This window comes from Gracilinanus agilis, chromosome 3 (genome assembly GCF_016433145.1).
Source record: "Gracilinanus agilis isolate LMUSP501 chromosome 3, AgileGrace, whole genome shotgun sequence".
NCBI classification, from domain to species: domain Eukaryota; kingdom Metazoa; phylum Chordata; class Mammalia; order Didelphimorphia; family Didelphidae; genus Gracilinanus; species Gracilinanus agilis.
This window is the reverse complement of record NC_058132.1, coordinates 182,251,698-182,261,810: the sequence shown is the minus strand read 5'-3', so window position 1 is coordinate 182,261,810 and position 10,113 is coordinate 182,251,698. Positions and strand designations below refer to the sequence as shown.

General features: G+C 35.1%; 1 protein-coding gene across 1 annotated transcript; it reads left to right on the top strand.

The window, feature by feature from the left end:
• The first annotated feature begins 263 nt into the window (after window positions 1-263).
• Window positions 264-9,383, top strand: LOC123238994 (interstitial collagenase-like). The gene is made up of 9 exons (XM_044666260.1): window positions 264-430; window positions 548-696; window positions 818-943; window positions 2,326-2,487; window positions 2,739-2,856; window positions 5,372-5,505; window positions 7,177-7,339; window positions 8,814-8,917; window positions 9,274-9,383. The coding sequence occupies exons 1-9, from the start codon at window positions 279-281 to the stop codon at window positions 9,381-9,383; spliced, it is 1,218 nt and encodes a 405-aa protein (XP_044522195.1). The 5' UTR covers window positions 264-278.
• The last annotated feature ends 730 nt before the right edge of the window (window positions 9,384-10,113 follow it).

The following is a 10,113-nucleotide window of genomic DNA, read 5'->3' as shown; positions in this document are numbered from 1 at the left end:
GAGAACTCATAATAAGGATCAGAAAAATCTAAACTTGCAAATAAAAGTGTTATTCTATACTCCAAACTCCACCACTTCTTGTATAAATATCCTCTCAGCAAACCAAAGGAATGTATTTTTTTCTTAAGAAAAATCTAGGAAAAGTCTTATATTTAATGTTTAAAGGTATTTTTATCTTTCTTCAGAAATATCTTGAGAAATTCTATGGCCTGAATACTGATGCAGTGAAAGTTCCGAAGAACAAAAAAAGCAGTCCAGTCACTGAAAAACTCAAGGAAATGCAGGAATTCTTTGGGTTGAAAGTTACTGGGAAGCCAGATGCTGAAACTCTAAAGATAATGAAAAGGCCCAGATGTGGAGTCCCTGATGTGTCTTCATTTACAATCACTGAAGGAAATCCTAAATGGAACAAGAAAAACCTTACTTACAGGTAGTGATCCTTGAACATCAGGACAAAAATGGTTTTAAAAAGGTATCATAATGGAAAATGGCTATTGATGCTGGGGTTACATATGTATCTCTCTTTTCATTTCTTTTTAATTTTTAGCATTGAAAACTACACACCAGATTTAGCATGGGAGGATGTGGATGATGCTGTCAGGAAAGCGTTTAAAGTCTGGAGTGATGTCTCCCCCTTAACATTCACTAAGATCACGAAGGGTGAAGCAGACATAAAGATCTCTTTTAATTATGGAGGTAATGAAGTGGTCTTTCAGTTTAGCAATGTTTATTTTTTTTTGTTTCATTTTTTTTGCCTAACCTGAGCAATGAGGAAGACTTGGAAGACTTGAATTAAATCTTCTTTCTTTTCTTTCAGATCATTATGATAATTCTCCCTTTGATGGTCCCAATGGAATCCTTGCTCATGCCTTCCAACCAGGTCCAGGAATTGGAGGCGATGCTCATTTTGATGAAGAAGAAAAATGGACAAAAGACCACACAAGTAAGTCAGACAAATCTGTATCTTCTCTTTTCCCTACATCCCACCTCAATGTTAGTTGATTAGATTGAAAGAATACACAAAAAGAGACATTTTCTATGAGATTTTATAAATCTAAGAATGATTTAATACATTATACAAGGATACTATTTTGTTCCTATCACCAATAGCAGTAATAATGATGATGACAGAAGAAAAGGGAATAAACATTAAATGCTTTTTTGCCAAACACTGTGCTATATGCCTTATGAATGTAATTTCATTTAGTCTTCACAACAACATGGTTCATAGATGTGATAGATAATAAAATAAAACAAAGGACTGACATTTATGTAATAAATTCTAGACCACAAAGTGCCTTATAAAATTATTTCATTTGATCTTCATGTATTATCATCTGGAGGGCTGCAAGTATCCATATCTAAAATATCTACCATAGGGGGGCAGCTGGGTAGCTCAGTGGATTAAGAGCCAGGCTTTTAGATGGAGGTCCTAGGTTCAAATCTGGCTTCAGATACTTCCCAGCTGTGTGACCCTGGGCAAGTCACTTGACCCCCATTGCCCACCCTTACCACTCTTCCACCAAGGAGCCAATATACAGAAGTTAAGGGTTTAAAATAAATAAATAAATGAATGAAATATCTACCATAATCAACTACCTAAAATCTTTTCCTTCTCTAATCACCGTAATTTAGATTGTATCCACCTTATTTTAAGGAGGACAAATATTCAGAGAAGTAACTTAATTGCCAATGGAAAATAGCAGAGATGGGCCTTTAGCCAGGTTCCCTGACTCCATATCTTATCTCTTCACCACTCTACTCCACAACCATTCTTTTCCTCCTCTAGACTTCCCTAACTCAGTGGTACCACTTTCCCCAAATGACCTATGCTTAAAAACTCAATCATTTTTGTCTCTTCCCTTAAGAATTCTCTCCTTGATAATGCTCCTTCAGTTTGCATTTTCAAGAATACATCAAGAATCACACTTTTCTTTATTTATCAAGAAAATAATGCTTTTATTCTTAGGCAGTTATAGTACTGACTAATCCATGGTCAGGTTTACAGGTTGGTGTGTGGTTCTGCAAATGACACTAATATGCTACTTTCTGAGGACTTATACTATGAGGATAACATAGTTAAGTCTTTTCCCTCACATATACAATAGAGCTCGAAGAATCAACATTATAGGGTTCTTGTGAAATACTACATGTGAAGTACCTTGTAAATCTTTTAAAACATTATATAACTATCAGTTATTATTTCACCTAAAAGTGCTATATATTTCTTCTTATTCTTGTGTAGCTTGGTGCGGTTTTATGTCCTGCCAGGAAAACTGTATTTCTTTTCCAGTGTCTTACAAATGTTTTGATTGTTTGTTTTAGATTACAACTTGTACCATGTTGCTGCTCATGAATTTGGTCATTCTCTGGGTCTTGGTCATTCCTCTGATATTGGTGCCTTGATGTACCCCTCCTATGGTTTCAGTGACCTCAATAATATCCAGCTTTCTCAGGATGACATCGATGGCATTCAATTCATCTATGGTAAGTAGAAAGATGTTTTATCTCTCTCTCTCTCTCTCTCTCTCTCTCTCTCTCTCTTTCACACACACACACACACACACACACACACACATACACACACATACAAACACACACAAACAACTAATTTTCACTTTTATAAAGGTCTCCCACAGACGATCAATGGCCTCATATTTCAAGAAGCTTTTATATTGTATGTGTTTTCATGTCATGCAATGTTCCAAGGCAGCATTAAGTCTTCTGTTGTCTTTTAGGTCCCTCCAATAATCCTGACCAGCCAACAGGATCAAGGACACCACAAGCCTGTGATAAGAAGCTGACCTTTGATGCTATCACCACGGTCCGGGGAGAAAAAATATTTTTCAAAGACAGGTGAAAACTATTTGCAATCTTTCCTTTGGATCCTTGTTTCTTTATTATTATTGCTAATTATCTTTAAATTGCTAGTAAAAACAGTGGATACCTTGCATTTTCTTGGCACAGTCTACTTTTCAAATTGATTTCCTATCCTTATGCTCTTTGACTTTAAAAAACCCTCAATGGTATTTGAAGAGGGATTGTTATTCTGATTTTCATAGCTGAAGAAAGTAAAGGAGGGAATACTGAAATGATATGCCCAAAGTCACCTCAGAGCTCTTTGGTGGCTGAGCAAGTCAGATCTGACTCTAGGTATGATGACATGATAAGAAATTTAGATTAAACCCTTATTTTATAGATGAAGAAACTGAATCCCAGAGAAATTAAATGACATCCAAATTCATGTAGTTCACAAGGACAGGGAAGTATAGGAAATCTAGACTCAGGTACTTATAGTATATCTTGTAGCAATATTGTTTTCTGGCCATATTTCTCCGCAAAAAATATTTCTTTCTCTTCTCTCTCTCTCCCTCTGTCCTCCATTCCCCCTCCACCACTCTGCTTCTTCTCTCTTTCTCTTCTCTCTCCCTTCAGATTTTCTTAGAGCGCTTTGTTAGGATCTCTCTAATATTCCCATCACAGACTACTTGTATTATATTTATTAGTGTAAATGCTGATTCTAACTAGCTCAGGAGACTAGAAGAACATCTTTGGGGTCTGATCATACACTGTTTTTTATCTTTATATCCCTAGCTCCTAGCTTAAAGCCAGGCACTGAGTAAACACTTAATATTTGTTGACCAGATTCATGATGATAATAATAATAATAATAGCTAGCATTTGCTTAACACTTTAAGGTTTGCAAAAGTGCTTCAAGTGAATTATCTCATTTGATATATCATTTGACCTATGAGGCAGGTGCTAATATTATAACTTTTTTCTAGATGAGAAAACCAAGACTTGAGACAATTTATTATTACCCAGAGTAACAGAGCTAGTAATTGGCTGAAGTGGAATTTGGACTCAATTTGTCTGATTCCAAGTCCTACATTATCCACTGTACCACCTAAGCTGTCTTAATCATAGAACTTGGAACTTAGAACCTAAAGGGATTTTGGAAATCATTTAATCTAATCTAATCCCCTCATTTTTACTATAAATGAGGAAAGTGAGTCTCCAAAAGATTGAATTAAGATTTATCTAAAGTCACAGAATAAAAAGCAGATCCCAAATTTGAAAGCAGATCCTCTGAATTCAAATCTAGAGCCATTGCTTCAAAATATCTTAAACTTCCTACCATGTTATAGTTGATTATTAAAGAGAAAAGTGAATACAAACCTGATGGATTGGGACTTACTTAAAACTAACCTTGACTCTTTTCTTTTTTAACCATTATTTACTGTCTCAGAATCAGTTCCAAGGTGGAAGAGAGGTAAATGCTAGGCAATTTGAGTTAAGTGACTTGCCCAGGGCCACACAGCTAGGAAATGTCTGAGGTTCATATCTAAATCCAGGACCTCCAGTCTCCAGGCTTCTATCTATCAAATGAGCCAACTAGCTAACCTGGATTCTTTTATTATGGAAAAAAAGTCTTCCAATAGGTCATTTAAATCTTTATGTTGTTGAAATGTATCTGCAGGCAAAAACAGTTCCCAACGAATCACCAAATGGTAGAGTTAAAAAGACATGATGCCATCTAACATTTTATAGATGGTAAAACTTAAGTCTAGAGACTTGATATGAATTTCCTAAGGTCACATAGAAAACTTATATTAGAGCTAGGACTAGACCCAGAGAGTTTGACTCTTGGGCAAGTACCCTTGCCATTGTCCAAGTCCTCAGATTTTAATTAGTTCTTTTCAAAAGCAAATGCTTGCTTTGTGTAGAAAAGAAATGTAACCTTTGTCTGGTGAATATTTTAGCTTTTCACCTAATCATATTTATGTAGGGCTTCTCATCTAGCACTTGTAGATTTTAAAGCTTGAAGACATGAAATAGGTCAGGTTTTATTGTTGTTTAGTTGTTTTTCAATTGTGTCTGAGTATGCGTGACCTCATTTAGGGTTGTCTTGGCAAAGATACTGGAGTGATTTGCCGTTTTCCTTTCCAGAAATTTCATAGATGAGTAATTGGGGACATTTTGCTTAAAATAAAAAGAACAAATAGAGGAAAGGACAATAGGCAGAAGATAGTAAGGCAGGAAGACAATTCCCTAAATCTGCTCTGTGGTGATTGTAAGAGGTAGACTGAACTAACCAAGGCCCACAAATATGATAAAGGTACTATTTCATCCCATAACCCACTGCTAGTATTATGGCTTCAAATAATCTATTGCCATAGGCAAGGGTAAAAAAGGAAGGTAAGAAATTAAAGAACATCCACTCATTTGTTTCTTCAGAAATTTATCAATAAAAATGGGTTCTTTGTATTATAACAGAAAATGTCAAATCATATCCAGGACTGAGATAACTGAGTATCTGTTTGTGATTGCTTACAATTGGATTTGATTTTCTTTCCTCTCTCCAAATCAGGTTCTATCTCCGTAAGAGTCCCTATGAACCTGAAGCAGAAGTGAATTTAATTTCTGTGTTCTGGCCAAGCCTCCCAAATGGGATTGAAGCTGCTCATGAAGTTAGAGAAAAGGACATAATCAGGTTTTTCAAAGGTGATTTTTCAGATTTTCCCCTCATTCTTTCTGGGTGATAGAATTCTCAGTAACTTAGGCGAAGGAAGGTGGGTGGTCTAGGTTTATTTTTCTTCCTTGGGGTTTCCTCCAAAGATATAATCCAGACTACCAGAATCATCCTGAGTTTACCCATCACAAAATGGCATGAGGTGTTTATGTCTCATCCTTACTAAATGGTGACACGTGTAGCTTCTCTGTTTTTGTCACTGTAGTTGTGAAATTCTATCCCCTTTACTGGAAAACATCCCAAACCATGAGGGGAGAACTCAGGCAAAAAAAAAAACAAATCTGGAGATTGGAGTCAAATCAACAGGACATAGTACAGAAAGATGTAGACCATCTGATCCCTTAATGATAGCTCTTAGGCTGCCAGTATGCCACTAATTAGCACATAACCAGAAAATAAACAGCTGCAAATTGGATAGGACCAATGATTTGCTTCTCTCTGACTCAACCATAGTCATATTCCTAGCCCCAGGCTATGGTGAGGTGCCAAACATTGGAATACTAGTAGCTGTTCATATATTTGGCATATGTAGAAAAAGATAAGATGTTTGATTTTTTCTTATGGTTGCAATGTTAAAGAGGAGCTCAGCTTATACAGAAAAGAGACTGTGGAACAAGTCTAACTATTGGTCTGTATGTGTATGCTGGATTTTATATTGTTTAATTGCCATACTTTGGTAATAAGAATGGGAGTTTCTGTATTTCATAATGTATGGGTCATCCATGGATATATCCTCACTTTACAAAACAAAGTTAGCTATCATAACCCAATATTGCCTCTTTTATTTCAAGGTTAGGTCAGGTACTGTGTGTTTGTGAGTGAACAAGTTTTCATGAACTAGAGCATGATGCTCATCTGTTTTCGGTTATAAGACATCCACCCTATGCAAACCCCTTAGAGTTGGCAGGTACCTCAAGGAACTGATACAGTTCACCTAGACTTAATCAAAGTATCTGATCAAAGTCTCTTATAACTTTGTGGCTAAAATGGAGAGATGTGGCTGGCTGGCAGTATTGTTAAGTGGATTGGAACTGTTTGAATCATTAGACTCAGAGCTGTCCTTAATAGTTTTATGTCAAGGGACCCAGAGAGAAGCCAATCCTCATATGAGGGAAATGTGAGTAACAATTAGAGAGATCTCTACATGTGGAATTAGCTTCGTAGACTTCCTATTTATTGGGATTCTCAATCAAAGATCCGATGGCCACTTGTGATAAAGAAAGGATTTTAAATTAGATGCTCATTGAACTAGATGCCCTCCAAACTATCAGACCTTGGAGATTCTGTGATTCTCTAAAGTACATACCCTTTTAAAGCTAATCTCAAAACCTCTTGCTTTTGGAGGTAAAAATTGAAACATGATAAACAAGCCACACCTAATATAAATGTTAGACAAAAATCATAATGTTAGGCAAAATAATGTCATGAGGGCAGTCAGTTTTGGAGGAACAATGCTATGAATGAATACTTGATCGATTTGACAGACTTTACATAGTTGGTTGTTGTTTTTTTTTTTTTTCTTATTTACTGTGGGCTTTGGTTATTATTAAATGTTGGTAGGGAAGTGTTCTTTTAGGGGCATGTTTTTTATTATTCATTTGAGCTGAGGGAAAATCTTCTCATAGAAGTTTCTTGGTTTACAGATGACAAGTTTTGGGTTGCCACAGCGCAGAATGTGTTTCCGGGTTATCCCAGAGACATCTATAGAACTTTTGGTTTTCCTAGAACTGTGAAGAAAATTGATGCTACTGTTTCTGAGGAATATACTGGAAAAACCTACTTCTTTGTAGGGAAAAATTACTGGAGGTAAGATTCCACATTTGGAAATCATAAGGAGGCAGTTCAATTTTAGATTTGATAGAGAGATGCCTATTTATTCTTATCAACCTAAGATTCATAAATTCATTTAATTTATTTGACAAATATTAAGATCTTGCTGTATGCAGGCACTGTTCTATGGGCTGGAGAGAATAAAAAATTTAAATAAGGTATGGCTTCTGCCATCACAGGACTTAGTGCTGAATCTATTTTCCACTAATAAAGATCATTATATTGTATAATATTACAGTTTGGCACTATAAGACAGGTTAAAAAAAAGTGCCCTGGGAGGAGGAAGTTCATTCTGGGCCAGAATGAATCAAGGAAGGCTTCCTGTAGAAGGTAGCACTTGAATTGGACATTTTTAAGCTAGATAGGTATTCAAAAAAATGTAAACATTCCAGGTATAAGAATAAGGAGGCATTTGTTCATAGAGCAGAGTATATTCTGAAGCAAAGAGTGTGTGGAAAAGCTTAATTTATGTACAAAACAAAGCTGTTGAGAAGAAAGGGTCCAGATTATAGAAAGTCTTAAATTGTAAACAAAGGCATTTTCTACTTAATATGCTGGAAATAACTATTAAGGATTTTGAAACAAAAGCGTGATATGACAGGAACCATGTATAACATCTTTCATTGAATGAATGGATTATTAGGGGGAAAAAAGTAGCCACTCCAACATTTACATACCCATCAAGTGCTATTCTGAGCTTGATCAGTTAACAGCAGCCAAATGTTTATTCTGGCTAAATTCTAGGATATGATTGAGACTGTGAAATGATAAGACTCTTGGGAGTAGAGACTCTCATTTTATGCTTTTATATTCTTAGCATCTGACACAGTGCTCATCCCACAGCCATAACTTAAAAAATGTAAGACTTGCTAAAAAAAAGTCATAGAATTTTTCAGTTGAAAAGCATTTTAGAGATCACATAGTCCAACCTCCTGATTTTATAGCTAAAAAAATACCCAGAAATACAGAATTATTTTTTTCCAAGTTCATAAAGGGAGCTAATAAGACCTGGGAACAGAACCCAGGACTCGTCCTCAGTGTTCTCTCCTATTTATTCTTGACCTATCTCTTGAGAGCTGATAATGAATGTAATTAATTTCCTAGAGACACTGAAGAAAAAGGTCCCTTGTTTTCCCTGGCATTTCATTTAAGCACTGTGGAACCTCCCTAGGGACTTAAGTTCATAGAATCATATTAAGATTAGTGCTAGAAGGGGACTGATGAATCTACATGTAGGTCAACTACTTCTTTTGGAGTATAACGTATTCAGCAACATGTTTTTATAGTGTGTGTGTATATATATGTGTGTATATATGTATCCATATGGTGATAACCATATATGAGTATATATATATGGTGATCACCTCCATAATAGACATTATTAGGTCATTTCATTTGTTGATTGGCTTTATCTTCTCATATTTATACAATTAACATTTTTCCTGATCAGATATGATGAGCGGAAGAGATCTATGGATGCAGGTTATCCAAAACCAATCATAAATGACTTTCCTGGAATTGGGAGCAAAGTTGATGCTGTTGTCAATGACAATGGTAAGTGGGAAGCAATTTTTATAAAAATCTTCCCAAACTAGGAAATATTGATTCCTTAATTTTGCTCTTACTAATAACATTTTTCCTTGCTAAACAAAGGACAAAACAATTTTAGTAACAAAGAGTTTTTTGTTTTCATGGAACATAGCTTTAGAATGAAAAGGAACCTTAGGAATCACCTAATCAAGTCCCTTCATTTATAGATTGGGAAACTGATGCCTAGAAAAGTTAAATCGTCAGCCCAAAATGACATAGAGACAACAATGGAACTAGATGGCTATTCTCTACTCCCTATTGATAAGTAGTTCATATTGAAAACCAAAATTTATTTACTAAATATATCTTTCCATTTCTAGACTTCTTCTATTTCTTCAGAGGAACAAGACAGTATAAATTTGACCTTCAAGCCAAGAGAGTTATAGCTGTCATGAAGACCAACAGCTGGTTTAACTGTGGAGCCTACTGAGCAAGATTACAAGATACTTTGTAAGCAGTATGAAGATGTTTTCTAAAAGAGCCATATTTCTTCAGTATTCATTATTTTTGTTTTGCTTTGTTTTAATGAGCCTGGAAAACTGAGCAGAGTGACTTGCTTTTTGTACTTGGGAGATTGTTGGTGGGAGGAGGGTGGTATGGGGGTCCCTAAAACTCTTAGAACTGTTAAATGTCTTGTGTATTCTTAATATCATTTATATTTTAATCTTAGCAAATTCATTATGTCCTGAAATAATGATTTATTTATATATTATGATATATTATTAATGATTGAAATAATATATTTAAAGAACTCATTCAAATATCAAGATTTTATTCCTGGATATTAATATTAAAGACTCAGACTTTGGTCACAAAAGTGAATGAACTAGACCATATGAACAATTGACTGATTTCAATTATTAGTATGAGAAAAACAGTTCTTACTAATGGTAGGTCTTGGGTTACTAGTGTTATCTCTGTAACAGCAGATAGCATCTAAAGTTGTTTCTAAAAATAAGGATTTTATATTTAGAAAAAAATAAAATCTACTTCCCCTGTTTAATAAGCATTCAAAGTTCCTTGAGGGTAGATATTGCTTTTTTTTTTAAATCAAAGATGTACCTAGCAGTGTGTTGCGCATGATAGATGGTCAATAAATATTTTTTAATTGAAATAAGTGTTTGTGGTATTTTTTAAACCTTTAACTTCTGTGTATTGGC

Coding starts and splice junctions, on each gene's coding strand:
- LOC123238994 (XM_044666260.1), top strand. CDS start 279: ATGCAGGAATTCTTTGGGTTGAAAGTTACTGGGAAGCCAGATGCTGAA. Junction 2,488..2,738: donor TGGCATTCAATTCATCTATG/GTAAGTAGAAAG, acceptor GTTGTCTTTTAG/GTCCCTCCAATAATCCTGAC. Junction 8,918..9,273: donor TGCTGTTGTCAATGACAATG/GTAAGTGGGAAG, acceptor TTCCATTTCTAG/ACTTCTTCTATTTCTTCAGA.